Source organism: Fukomys damarensis, unplaced genomic scaffold (genome assembly GCF_012274545.1).
Source record: "Fukomys damarensis isolate Sample0158 unplaced genomic scaffold, DMR_v1.0_HiC HiC_scaffold_11, whole genome shotgun sequence".
Classification (NCBI taxonomy): domain Eukaryota; kingdom Metazoa; phylum Chordata; class Mammalia; order Rodentia; family Bathyergidae; genus Fukomys; species Fukomys damarensis.
In genome coordinates, this window is record NW_022900923.1 from 25,558,763 (window position 1) to 25,572,966 (window position 14,204).

At 40.2% G+C, this 14,204-nt stretch overlaps 1 protein-coding gene across 1 annotated transcript in view; it reads left to right on the plus strand.

The window, feature by feature from the left end:
• The window catches only part of Lamc1 (laminin subunit gamma 1), a 127,328-nt gene that overhangs the window by 81,283 nt on the left and 31,841 nt on the right, over positions 1 to 14,204 (plus strand). The window contains exons 3-7 of the mRNA XM_033761965.1: positions 2,114 to 2,418; positions 7,061 to 7,191; positions 9,576 to 9,742; positions 12,501 to 12,689; positions 13,661 to 13,778. Of these exons, the coding sequence (XP_033617856.1) occupies positions 2,114 to 2,418; positions 7,061 to 7,191; positions 9,576 to 9,742; positions 12,501 to 12,689; positions 13,661 to 13,778 (910 nt within the window). The remainder of the gene's footprint in view (positions 1 to 2,113; positions 2,419 to 7,060; positions 7,192 to 9,575; positions 9,743 to 12,500; positions 12,690 to 13,660; positions 13,779 to 14,204) is intronic.

Sequence of the window (14,204 nt, forward strand, 5' to 3'; positions counted from 1 at the left end):
AATGTCTAAGATAGTGAGTCACTGGAATGCCTCATCTCATTCAAAGGTGACATCTTGACATTTTTGACATAATAAAGAGATACAGATTAAATTTACATTCTTTTCAAGAGGAGCATAAACTGCATTTGTGTAATCTCTGTGTAGGCAAAGTGTTATACTGTATCCTACTTATATAATATAGTTCTTAGGCAACTTGACCAAGTAATCCCTATTGTAGTCAAATTTTTATGTGTGAACATACTCTGGACCCTAGTTTAAGAATTTTCTCTGTAGAACCTATTATAGTAGTAGTGCTTTATACTTGCATAAAGTTTTACAATTATTCAGGTACATGCAAGATCTTAGTTTGACCTTTTAGTAACTCTTTGAGGTAGGGGAACAAGGATTATCACCCTCATTTTTGCTGAATAGAAATCATATGGCTGCTAAATGACAAAGTGAAGACTTCACTGTGCCTAGTCCTATGTTCTTTCCCTCATGGCACATAGCTTTGTGTTCAAGATCATATGTGTGCAAATGTGTTTTATATACATAGTTAATCAAACCTCTTTTAAGATCTGGGCAAAAAAAAAAAAAAGAAGAAGAAGAAAAAGATCTGGGCCAGTTGAGAAATAGAGTCAAATGCAGCTCATCTTATGTTTTATTGTAGATAAAGCTGTGTGGAAAATTGCAGCCTGAGCACATGGCAGGAGGCCCTCCTCACCCATCAATTGTGGGAGGGCAAGGGTTCCTGTTCTGTTCGTGTTGTAGGAGAGAGTCAGGTTGGTTCTTTCTGAGGAGCTGATTCAGTTGGGGGAAAAAATGTAAGCTCCGTAAGGGCAAGCCCTTATATTTAACACGCCCTGTCCCCCGTGTATGTAGCATAGGTCTGAGCATGTCATTGGTACCCAACAAATATGTGTTGAACAAACTGTAATCTTCACAATAACCCAGAAGTAGCGAAGTTTACATATTATCAGAGACAGAAAGGCCCAATGTGTAGATGAGTGGTGCTTTAAAACAGTTGCACATTATTTCTTTTACCCACCTGAAGACATGCTGGTTGCCTGATCAGAGACCGTGCTCTAGCTGGTGCAGGAAGCTGCCTGTCCTAGTGACTCTTACAGAGTGATGGCTGCTCATCAGCCTCTCACTCTTCCTGTTCTTACATGTGCAGAGTTCGCCTAGGTTCTATTTTGAACATACTAATAATATACTGCCTTTTTATACTTTCTTCTGCCTTTTTCCCCCATCTCTGTTAAGTTATTGAAAGAGAATTTTCTTCTACTCTGCTCTATTTCCCAAAATACTGACTCTCTCTCCTTCTAGTAAACAAATTAAAGAATAGTACCGGTAATATTCTTTCTCTATCAAGTGTTATTATTATTATTTTTTTACTACTACAGTACATAATGATTACATTCCCTGTGGGGAGTGGGTATGTGTACAGTACACATCTTAATTTTTTTTCATCCCCTTCCCAGGTTTTAAAGTGACTAAATGGCCCCCTTTTTTGGTACTGGGGATTGAACCCAAGCCTTTCCGTTGAATTACATCTCCAGTCCTTGTTTGTTTGTTTTTTTTTTGAGACAGAGTCTCCCTGTATTGCTCAGTTTCCTAAGCTGGGCTTAAACTTGTGAGCTTCAGTTTCAGCCCATTTAAAAAGTCAGCAAGTATTTTTTATATGTTTAAGCTTTTGCTGAAATACCAGCATTAAGAATAAATAAGTTTTTTATTCCATTTTATTTTAAAAAGCACATTAGACTCTACTTACACTGCTGATTTTTACTGCAAACAAAATTTCAGCAGTGCATGAAGAAGCATTGCAGCTTGCCATTTTGTGGGAAAATGCGTACTATTTTCGGGTTTAGAATTAGCTTGTTGGGGCCAAGGATTTAGCTCAGTGGCAGCACGCCTGCCTCACAAGCACAAGGTCCTGAGTTCAATCCCCGGTACCAAAAAAAAAAAAAAAATAAAAAAAAAAATAAGCCTATTGAATATAACCAGTGTGTTGTGTGTTCTATCTAACAGGCACAGGGTGATTTGTAGACTTTGTCAAACTCCTAAGTAGGAATAGAAGAATTTCTTACCTTCATGCCCACAACACACAAACTTTGATGTGTTTGTCCCGCAGGAAAAGCATTTGACATCACCTATGTGCGCCTGAAGTTTCACACCAGCCGCCCTGAGAGCTTTGCTATCTACAAGCGCATGCGCGAGGATGGACCTTGGATACCGTACCAGTACTACAGCGGCTCCTGCGAGAACACCTACTCCAAGGCCAACCGTGGCTTCCTCAGGACCGGAGTGGACGAGCAGCAGGCCTTGTGCACCGATGAATTCAGTGACATTTCTCCCCTCACTGGGGGCAATGTGGCTTTCTCAACCCTGGAAGGCAGACCCAGTGCCTACAACTTTGACCACAGCCCTGTGCTGCAGGTAGGCCCTCCCAGGGCAGCACAGGGCCAGGCAGTTCTGCCATATGCCAAGTGCAGTACAGGAAGCCAGGTGTAGGAAACCTGAGGCAGGTGGGCCTGGGCCTTGCCCTCCTCCTGCAGTGAGCAGGTGGAATGGCTCCTGGGATGCACTTGTGTGCTAGGATGCGAGCATACCTTGGAATATACACTGTATATGCATTTCTTAAATGTCTTGCTTCTGGACTTTTGTATTCTAAGAATCTCTCTCTGTCTGTCTCTCCCCGCCCCCCTCTTTCCCTCCCTCTTCCCCCCTCCCACATATTGAACCTGGGCCTTTTTACTGAGCTATATTCCCAGCCCTTTTTATATTTATTGTTTTGAGACAATTTCCCTACATCTCTTGAGTTGCTCAGGCTGGGCTCAAACTTGCAATCCTGCTTCAGCTTCCTAGATTGCTGGGATTATAGGCCTGGCACTTCTTACCTCTTTGATTTGATAAATAAAAGCTTTTTTTTAATCAGTAAAGGGGAGCAATCGAAACAAGATATTAAGAATGTTTCCTTCTGGCCGGGCATGGTAGCACATGCCTGTAATCCCAGCACTTGGGAGGCTGAAGCAGGAGGATCATCATGAGATCAATACCAGCCTAGACTACATAGTGAGACCCTGTCTCAAAAAAAGAAAAAGAAAAAAAAAGAATGCTGCCTTCTTTCATTATTATTCAAAGAAATTTTAGAGTTTGTCTGGCACTGTTGCCAAACACTCTTGAGAATTCTTCATCACCAAGAAAGGACAGGTGTTAGCAAGAAGCTATCAGTTAGTTAAGTGCCTCTGGTGTGCTTGAGCATCATGATAGAAAGTTTTTCCTATTTAACAATAGAACTAAAAGGTGCTATTTATTTATTTATTTATTTATGTATGGTTTCCTGAGACAGGGCCTCACTATGTAGTTGATACTGGCCTGGAACTCACTATGTAGCCCAGGCTGATTTCGAACTCACAGTGATCTTCCTGCTTCAGCCTCCCGAGTGCTGAGATTACAGGTGTGCACCACCATACCCAGCTTAAAAGCTGCTTTTAAAAATCAATCATTTGTATGTATTCTTTTTGTTTTTTTTTTGTTTTGAGTTTTGAGACAGGGTCTCACTAGGTAGTTGAGACTGACCTGGAACTCACTATGTAGCCCAGGCTGGTCTCAAACTCACAGTGATCCTCCTGCCTCAGCCTCACAAGTGCTGGGATTACAGGAGTGCGCCACCATGCCCAGCTCTTTGTATGTATTCTTTACATATCTGCATATGGAATCTTTGATATTACTTAGATTACCATGAATTTTCATAGGTTCTGGCTCTGTGACTATAGAAAGACTGGTAAGACCCATGCCACTCTCAATGTTAACCCAGAATTAATCCAGATGCTACTATCGTGTGGCTGAAGTTAGCGTCTAAGTGAGGGGCAGCCTATATTCATTGACTGAGGAAAAAAATACTAGATATAGGCTAGCAAATGATGTGTACATTTTATGAAAAGTTGTTATTATTTCTAAATAGGAAATCCTCCTGTCTTTCTGGGTTTTCTGTGTTTGTACCTTCCCATTTTTGTCTCTCTGGAACTTACTATTTTCAGGGGCTCATTTTCTGATTTGGTTGTATGGTTTTGAGCAGTGCCAAAAAATGAGAACATATTTCTCTTTATCCAGTTTTCCTCTCCCACTGCTGGAAGATGGTGAATATGAAAGTACATGGTAAACTCTGAGTTTATGGTGAACAATAAGTATGTTGGCAAAGGCCTTTCAGAAAAATGTATCTTGCAGTAGAGATCAGGTGTGTTCAAAATAAATGGAAAGAATAGCTGATTTAGATCTGTAAAAAGCAGAGAGCTGAAGTCGTCAAGGATAGGTAACGGAGCATGTACTTGCCTTATTTCTTCCTACAGCAGATCGTTGTATTTTCATGTCCTGGGGAGACAAACTACTGTGTAGTCAGTAGGAAAAAATTGTGTTATAGAGACTGGTTTTCTCATGCCTTTGCTAACGTATGCCCATCGGTCTGTCTTGAGCAGCTTGCAGAGCTCTAGGAATTTTGATGTGAGACTACATGTGGTAAAAATGCAGTGTATATCTGCTTAAGTTGGTCAGTATATTTCATTGTGCAGGAGCTTTAATTATGTATCTCTGGATGTAAGAGCTGTGGCTCTCACAATGCTGTTGCCAAGGATGGTGAGCAGATTTGACTTTTAGCTGATTTGACAGTGAGGAAACAGGCTGATGTCCTTTTCCTCCAAAAGCTGCAGCTTCTCAGATAGAGGCTGGTTTCACTATATGTGAGCATTCCTAAGCAAGTGTTGATATTGTTTATAATAACAGTTAGCATTTGTTATATACTTACTGTGCTATGACGTGGCAAGCACTATTCTAAGCCCTTTAGATATATTAAACTTCTAACTCTCATAATGACTCTGTAAGGTATTTCTATTATCTCCATTTTTCAGATGAAGAATCAGAGGCCCAGAGAGGATATAACTTGCCCTGAATCAGTGTTAAATGACAGAACTGAGATTCCAACCTGATAAAGTTTAGCCCCAGTGTCTGCTCTTTTCAAGATGCTCATTATAAAACAACACTAGCTTGTGTTGTCCTTTTTTATTTTTATTTTTTTTGGTACCAAGGATCAAACTTGGGTCCTTGTGCTTGCAAGGCAGGTGGCGGCACTACTGAGCTAAATTCCTGGCCCTATGTTGGCCTTTTTTTAAAAAATTTTTTGGTTTGAGGGTTGAACTCGGGTCCTTGCACTTGCAAGGCAGGTGGCAGAACCACTGAGCTAAATCCCCAGCCCCAGCCTTTAAAAAGCCTTCATTCAAGGAGAACTGTGATAGAGATGAATCCTTTAGAAGATGATACAGTAAGCATTAAACAGATATATTTAGCTATTCACATTACAGAAGACCAACAGATACCTACAGTTGTAGCCATGAGTGGGAGTTGTTTTGAGTTCCAAGTTTGGAGACAGTGAAATCATCATCTCTTCTTTCTAATTATACCTGAAGCTTCATGGAGATTAGTTTTTATGAGTTCTTCATGTTGCTCTGTATGCCAGCTGTTTGGCGTAGTTTGGGTAGTGGTTCTTAATCGGGGCTGTGCCTCCAGTCTCACACGGAGGTTTCTGGAGGCATAGATGCCTCTACCTCTGCACTTGCTGGTTCTTATCCCTGAAGGTGATTCTGACATGTAGCGCCCAGGAGCTTCCCCTTGGGCTGAGAGCAGAAATGGTTAGTGCTTTGAAACAACCATAGCACATTCTTTCTCATGATTCTGTGTTAGCCTGGGTCACTTACCCAGCAGGTCAGCCAAGGGGGCTGGGTCTTTTTCTCCTGGTGGTCTTCATCCTCAGGAGACAAGACTAGGCTTTTCCTCATGGTGTAGAAAGGGTTCCAGGAGGGCAAGTCCCAGTGCACGAATACTTATCAAGCCTCTGTTGGTGTCACAGTTGCTGCTTTTTCCTCTCCAAAACTAGTCACACAGCTGTGTGGGAAAGGATAATACAGGGTGTGGCTCTAGCAAACGGATTCATTGGGATTATTGTGATAACAGTCTACCACATGTGTAACATCTGATAAAATTAGCTCAGTGGAAGGGCATTTATTATTAGGGCTTAGCTCTCATAAAACCTGGGGGGAAATTGTATAACTTTCATTCTTCAGCTACCAACTTGATCAGACAGTTTTTTTTTTCCCCAAATTTATTCATTCACTCAGTAAATAGCTATTTGCACACATACTGTACGTTGAACAGTAGGGGGAAATTTTAGCGAAGAAAACAGGCACAAATTTCCTTTCTGCCGGAGCTTACAGTCAGATTGTGGTGGTAGGATGTATACAAACAGACAATATATAACTAAAATAGGAAGGGGGATTAGGTGTTGGGAAGGGATAACAATTTTAGGTAAAGGTAATTTTGTAGGGGAGGTGAAGACAGAAATGGACTACACTTGGTTGGTTTAGATCACTGGCAGTGGACCTGTGGCACGCATGCCGCCACAGCAGACTGTATCATTGTTCTGGCCATCACTGGTCTAAAGCAATGTAATGACTTTTTTCTTTGGGCTTGGGCATCTCCAGAGCCACAAGGGTTGGATCTGGGAGGAGGAATAGATGATATAAAATGAGCAGGAGGAGTCAATGACTAGTGTATTTATTCAAGTGTAGTATTCATGAGCTCTGAGCCGCTACCTCTGCCTCTCTGACTACATTTGTGTTTAGATGTGAGATGGAGAGAAGGGACATACATATTGAGGCCTAATGTATGTTAGACACACACACACACACACACACACCCCCCGTGGTGCTGACAAGCAATCCCAAGACCTTCCATATGATAGGCAAATGTTCCTCCATGGAGCTACAGAATGCTAGGATTTAAGCCTCTCACCAGCCTTGTAAAGAAACTGGTAATATCACTACTTTTCTGGTCTCTTAATGGTAAAGTGACAATATCAAAGAAAAAAAAAATTAGGAAATTAAAAGAGTCACTATTTTAATAGATTTAGTGCAAGAGAGGGACACAGGTTAAATGACCTATAAACTGTTTAGGACTTTTTGTCACATTTGTGTTTCATGTCCTTAGACCCTCTGCTTTTCTCTGATACTTTGCTTTTGCTGCCTGACAGGAATGGGTAACTGCCACTGACATCAGAGTAACTCTGAATCGCCTGAACACTTTTGGAGATGAAGTGTTTAATGATCCCAAAGTCCTCAAGTCCTATTACTATGCAATCTCTGATTTTGCTGTAGGTGGCAGGTAAGTAAACTATTAAATCAGCTGATTGGAGCTTTGGTGTGAAACTTAGCAACTTGCTTACAGCTATACTGATATTATAACCAGACCTTTTCTGACAGTAGAATTGGGAAGATGTAAGGATAGTATATATTTGGAAGAGGCAAAACCTAGAATATCTTTCTTGTCAAATCTGCTTATTTTTGTGGAAACTAAGCAGTTAGGTTTTTCACAGTCTTGTCCAATCAGCATCCTTTGTGATTACATATTGACTATTTAAGTGCAGAGCTCCATGACAGACTCAGAGAAGCTGCTGAGCAAGCATGAGACTTAACATCCTCCTGGGAAGGCCTGACCTTCTTGGATCTTATAACTGAATGGGGAAGGCCACGTGTGAATATGTGAGTTTAAATATAGATTAGATCCCTAATCTAGAAATCTCAAACCTGAAATGCTCCCAAAACTAAAACTTTGAGCACTGATGTGATGCCTCAAGTCGAAAATTCTCCTTATTTCAGGTAATGGATCATGGTCAAAACCCAGGCACAGTAAAAACAGTATATAAAATTACCTTCAGTGTGTGTATTAAATATATATGAAACATATATGAATTCCATGTTTACACTTGGGTTCCATTCCCAGGATACCTCATTATGTATATACAAATACTTAAAAATCTGAAAAAACACTTGTGGTCCTGAGCTTTTGGAATAAGAGATACTCAGCCTATACTGACATAGTCATATATTTTAAATAAAAAGTCAAGTATGGTAGAAAAGATGCATACGTCAAGAATTAGCTAGTACTGGCAGTCTAAAGAAGTGGATGGGGTTGGGGCCGGGGATCTAGCTTAGCAGTTCGGTGACCTGCCTTGCAAGCGCAAGGACCCGAGTTCAATCCCCGGTAACAAAAAAACAGAAGTAAATGGGGTATGAGCTGGGTCTTAAAGAATGGGTATCATTTGATAAGGAGAGAAGACAGCTAAATTGGATGGATGTTTATCCATCGAGGAACATGGATATCCAGAGAGCATAAAATTTAGACGTGGAGGAGTATATAAGCCTATTTGAAAGAAGGAAAATCTCCTGTGGTTTTCTAGAACTTTAAATCAGACAGCTAGTTTAGTGGCTAGAGACCTCATTAGCAGGCTAAGCATTTGGACTTTTCTCCCTTGTATTAGACTGTGAGGTCTCAAACAGAAAGATTATTTTTATATGTAGCATTCGGGTATGGGATTGATTCTCAGCCAGAGTTGTTGGAAACTGTCAGTAATGAGAAATCTGGCAAATTTTTTGGAGTAGAGCTGTGATATCAAATCAGTGGGTTAGAAAGTTTAGTATACAAGCATGGTGAAAGTAGAGTACATTTGAGGGAATGTTATATTCCTCTTTGATACAGTAAAGTGTTAGACCACAGGTGTCTGACATTAGCTGGTGACAATAGAATGGACAGGAACTTGCAGATGCACTTTACTGTGAAGGAATCAAATCATGAAGAAAATGGGATAACTTAGGAAAGATGAGTTCAGTTGTAGCCATGTGAAGTTGTAGGTAATGGGAGACATCTAAGCTTGTGCAGCAGTTGAGGATAAGACCTTGGGAGAAAAATGAGAGCTGGGGATCTAAATTTGGGCCTCAGCAAAGTAGGAACAATTCCAGATATTTATTTGTATTTTTAAATGGCAGTTGGAACTGTAGAAATGATTTCCATCTTTAAAAGCAAGCAAGGGAAGTGTTACTCCTCCATCATGAGTTAGAATTCATGGAGTTTGTTTGAGTGCTTACTTTGCGATAATGCCTGCATCTGGGATCCGTCAGGGATTCTTGCCCAAGCTACCTGAGGGAATGTTCTCACTCCTTGATATCTGAGTGGAGGGTGACATATCTAATTTTGTGCCTCACCACCTTCAAATGGAAATACATGACCTTACTATGGCAGATTATTGCTGAGATATATTGAGTTATGTGATAGTGCAATCCTGACACATAATGAAATAACTCTTCGGTCCTCCTAATAATCTTATGAGAAAGGCCTTATCCTGCCTGCTCTGTAGGTGAGGTTCCAATATACTAAGTGACAGAGAAAGGCTTCACACCTGGGCATTCTGGATCCTGACCTCATGCTCTTTTTAACCACTGCACTCTGCTGCTTTCTGACACACACTTCACTTCAGGAATTGATCCTACAAGTATCCTCGGGAGCTGTTAGGAGCTTTTCCTCTCATGCCTGGTTAATGTCATGTTCCATTACATATGTTTTTGCTTTAATCATGCTTATGTCCTCAGTTTACATGTTTAAGAATAGTGGAACTAAATAGCATTTTCAGTTTTCTGTGTACATATTTTTTCTGCATCATTTCTGGGACCATGTGGCAGTTCTGTTCTTGGGAATGTCTCTTCTCTCCACAGGTGTAAATGCAATGGACATGCCAGTGAGTGTGTGAAGAATGAATTTCACAAGGTGGTGTGTAACTGCAAACACAACACATATGGAGTAGACTGTGAGAAGTGCCTTCCTTTCTTCAATGACCAGCCATGGAGGAGGGCAACTGCTCACAGTGCCAGCGAATGCTTGCGTGAGTGCCTGGGCACTGTTTACCTGCTTGTCTGGTGGAATCTGGAAATGGAGGAAGAAAAGGATGGCTTTCTTTTAGTCCTCCTTTCGAAGGAAAACTCTGAAAGGCATTGCTCCTTTGATACTTTGAGAGAGTAGAACCGTAAACTGCATGCATATCAGAGGAAGGTTGCAGAGGAAAACAGTTGGCTGTCTTCACAAACTATTCTGGTTATTAGATTAAAAAACTATGCCAGTGTAGCCTCTCTAAAGATTTCTCTAGTCTTTCTTTGTTGTTGATGTTGCCATTTAAGGTATAATCATCCATCAGTATCCATGGACAATTGCTCCAGAATCTTCTTCAAATATGAAAATCTGTGGGTACTCAAGTCATTTATATAAAATGGTGTAGTATTTGCACATAACCTATGCACATCTTCATTTAAGCTTTAAAATCATCTTAAGATTACTTCTAATACCCAATACAAATATAAGTAACTGATATATGGTATTGTTCAGGAAATAATGACCCAAAGAGTCTGTATGTGTTCAGAACACTTTTTTTTCATTATGTTTATTGGTACATTTAAGGTAAACAATACAGTTACATTCACCATTGGAATCTCATACCTTTACATATCTTGGTTCTTATTTTTTCCCCATTCCCCTGCCCTCCCTTCACCCTCTAGAACAATTTTTTTCCAAATATTTTTAATCAGCAGTTGGTCAAATTTGTGGGAGCAGAACCTGCAAATATAGAAGGCTAACTGTTCCTATCAGTGTTCCTTTACTCAAGCAGTCAGTTGGATTAGTGTGTGTCAAGTACAGTGAGTTCAAGACTAAAACTGCTGTCCAAAAGATAATTTCTCAAAATTAGTTTTCCTTTGTCTTACTGAAGAGTACAGTGGGAAGAATTTTTCAAGTCCCCTTTTGGAGAGCTGGGTGGCATTGGGAGGGAAAATTCTATTCCTAGAAAATGAAAAACGAAAAAGTTACCACACTGTTTATCCCTTTATAATGCCATGGTTTATTCTGAACAGATAGAGAAAGAAAACTGAGGGGGAGGAAACCATGCAATAATAATAATGATTTGCCACGGACTTAACAATAACAGACTTTTAAGGCAGCTGTAATGTTCTTTTATCTTTACAAAGATACTTAATCAGACTGTCTTGAAAGTAAAGTGGATAAGAACGAAGACTCTGAGCTTGCAGACATTGTTGGGAGAAACCTTGACTCATGGCTATTCTCCATTTCGCTACTGAGAGCAGATTTTCTTACTCACCTTTTCCCTCAATAAGTCCCACAGTTACAGATAAAATTTACAGCCTCCTCTAGCATTTCTGAGACTTGTTTGAACTTCATTAATTCCATTACTGAGCTGAAATATCCAGGGCTGGAAGCTGCGTGATAAAGACTGGCAAAAGAAAAAATGAAATGCTCCTTAGATGTGCCATCCTAATAAGCAAAGACAGAGCTTTGAGAAGTACTCTGCTGAATGATGTCATACTTTGGGTCTAGTCAGGAAACTATAAGAAAAACAAATAAAACATCTTGCCATAAACTGACTGCTGTAGCTAAAAAACTGATGAGGAGCTAAGTCAGTTTGCTTTCTTCCTTGATCTTTTATTCAGGACTGTGATGCTTCAGAGCAAAGCTTGTGGATATTGTGACAGTACTGTCAGGGTGCAGAGGCCAGGGAAGAGAAAATTATAGCTGTCTTCTTTCTGTTGGTGCTCTGGATTTGGAACAGTGGGACCTGAGAATTGTTTTGCTTCCTAGTCACAAGAGCACCACACCTTTGTGGTGGGTGTACTGGGTTGATTGAGAGATAATCTAGGTTGTCTTGAGGGAAGAGAAACAGCCAATGAACAAGGGAAAGAGAGCTACAAAACTCTGCACATTGGGCCAGGGTTTAGCTCAGTGGTGCCACAGCCTGCCTCATAAGCGCAAGGTCCTGAGTTCAATCTCTGGTACCGCAAAAAACAAAACAAAAAATAACTCAATATTTGGTGCCAGTGATTCAAGTTTCCACAAGTTTTTAGTTACAGTATTATTGTTTTTCTTTTCTCAGTAGCAGGGATTGAAGTCAGGACCTTGCACTTGCAAGGCAGGCAACAACACTGCTGAGCTAAATCCCCCCGGGCCTACAATATTTTTAAAAACTGATTTAAGGAAGGAAGAAAATGCATATATTAAAATATTTAAAAAGAGTTAACATACTACTCTGAAACCAATAATACTTTATTTGGTGTTCAAGATACTATCTGTACTTTGAGTAGTATCAATAATTTTGAGAAAAATCGCCTTAATATAAGTATATCTCGTGTTTCCTGTCCAATTATGCAAGAAATCTGGCACTTTGAAAATTAGAGTCTTAGTGTATATGAATCATCTACGACCTAAAACTTAAAACTAAGGCTGTACATAAATTGGCGCATTATTTTTAGACTTGATAGTAGAAGTGAAGGATAAAGAATCTGGAAAATTATACTTCGATTTGGTTTTTAATTATATATGAACCAACTGTGTGGCTGCAGATTTTTTTTTCTGAGTATAGGAGTTTCTTGTGTTTTTTGTACGGGTGAATATTTCATAGTAAACTACTAATCTGGTTGTATAAAGTTTTCATTGATATACTGTTTTGTTTTGCTTTGTTTTTGCCTCTGGCAGTCACACTTTACCGCATCTGTCACAAAGATGTAGGAAATCATAGTTTATTAAAATGCTATAATCAAACATGCACTAATCTGATATAACTTGTGTGTTTTGGCTGACAGCTTGTGACTGCAATGGCCGATCACAGGAATGCTACTTTGACCATGAATTGTACCGTTCCACTGGCCATGGTGGCCACTGTACCAACTGCCGTGATAACACAGACGGTGCTAACTGTGAGCGGTGCCGGGAGAACTTCTTCCGCCTTGGGAACCATGAAGCCTGCTCTCCATGCCACTGCAGCCCCGTTGGTAAGTGACATGAGAGACTCACTGAGGCTGATGGCTGGAGAGACAAAAATGAGAGCTCCTGGTACCCACAGAAAACTAGAGATTTGCTTCTGGGCAACACAGTTATGGAGGATGCATATTATGTAGCACGTCTATGATTCTGCATCATCTTTACTCCCTGCCTTCACTCTTGTCTTACCCCAGTTGAACTTTTTGATGATTTTCTGATGTGTGTAAAAATGTGGAGGTGGTCTGATTAGTGGTTTTGTAAATAACTAGCGATAGGGTCATGGAGATTATTTGAACTTTGACTATAAAAGGATCTTCCTTGTTAGTGATTTTGTTTGGTCTCATCTTCTTAGAGGGCTAAACTGTTTTAAGTATGTTGATGTGTACCTAGAAATGCACGTCACTCTTAGACCATCATACTTTGTCAACAGTTTGACCGTTGCTTTGTATTCATCCCTGTATTTACTTAAATTCTAGACATGGGCCTTTAAGAAGCTGTGCTCACTCCGCAGGGAAGTGACTGGTTTTGGGTGTAGTGTACTGTTGGATGCAGGACAGTTTGCAAGTGTTGTTTAACACTATGAATAGATTCATTTTATGCTGTGCCTGGAAAATTAAAATACCATGATTTAAAAAGGTCTGATTTTGAGAGAGTTGTGGTTTAAAATGTGATTTTGGGGGCGGGGATTTGCCTCAGTGGCAAAGTGCAAGGTCCTGAGTTTGATCCCCAACACCAAAAAATAAACAAACAAGTAAAATGTGATCACTTTTTCCCTCTGTGATAATCTAGAGTTTATATATCTGTGTCAAGAATTTCTTTTAATTACCATTTGTCTTTCTTTTGATACATTGTTTTGTTTTGTGTTTGTTTTTGGTACTGGGGATAGAACTCCTGGCACCACTGAGCTAAATCCCTGGCTTTTGATACATTGGTTTTGATTCCACCTGGAGTTGTGGTTGAGAGTGAACTCATTACATTTTAGGTTCTCTCAGCACACAGTGTGATAGTTATGGCAGATGCAGCTGTAAGCCAGGAGTGATGGGTGACAAGTGTGACCGCTGCCAGCCTGGATTCCATTCTCTCACTGAGGCAGGATGCAGGTAAATTGTTTTTAAAATTAGAAAAAGAGGGTGGGGGCAGTGTCTGAATATAGTAAATTCATAATCATACATCTTTTGGCTTATTGACAGCAGCACAAACATTTTACCCCATAATAGTAATCAGTAAGGTTCGAGAATAACTGTTGAGATGAACCTATAGGGTTTTGGTTTGTATGGAGAATAAGGAGAGGGTTTTTTTTTGTTGTTGTTTGTTTGTTTTTTGAGACAGGGTCTCACTATGTAGTTGAGACTAACCTGGAACTCACCATGTAGCCCAGGCTGGTCTCGAACTCACAGTGATCCTCCTGCCTCAGCCTCCTGAGTGCTGGGGTTACAGGCGTGCGCCACCATGCCTAGCAAGAGTTTTTAATACTAAAATGTGATGATTATCTTTGACTGAAATCAAACCCAAATGTAAAAATGAAT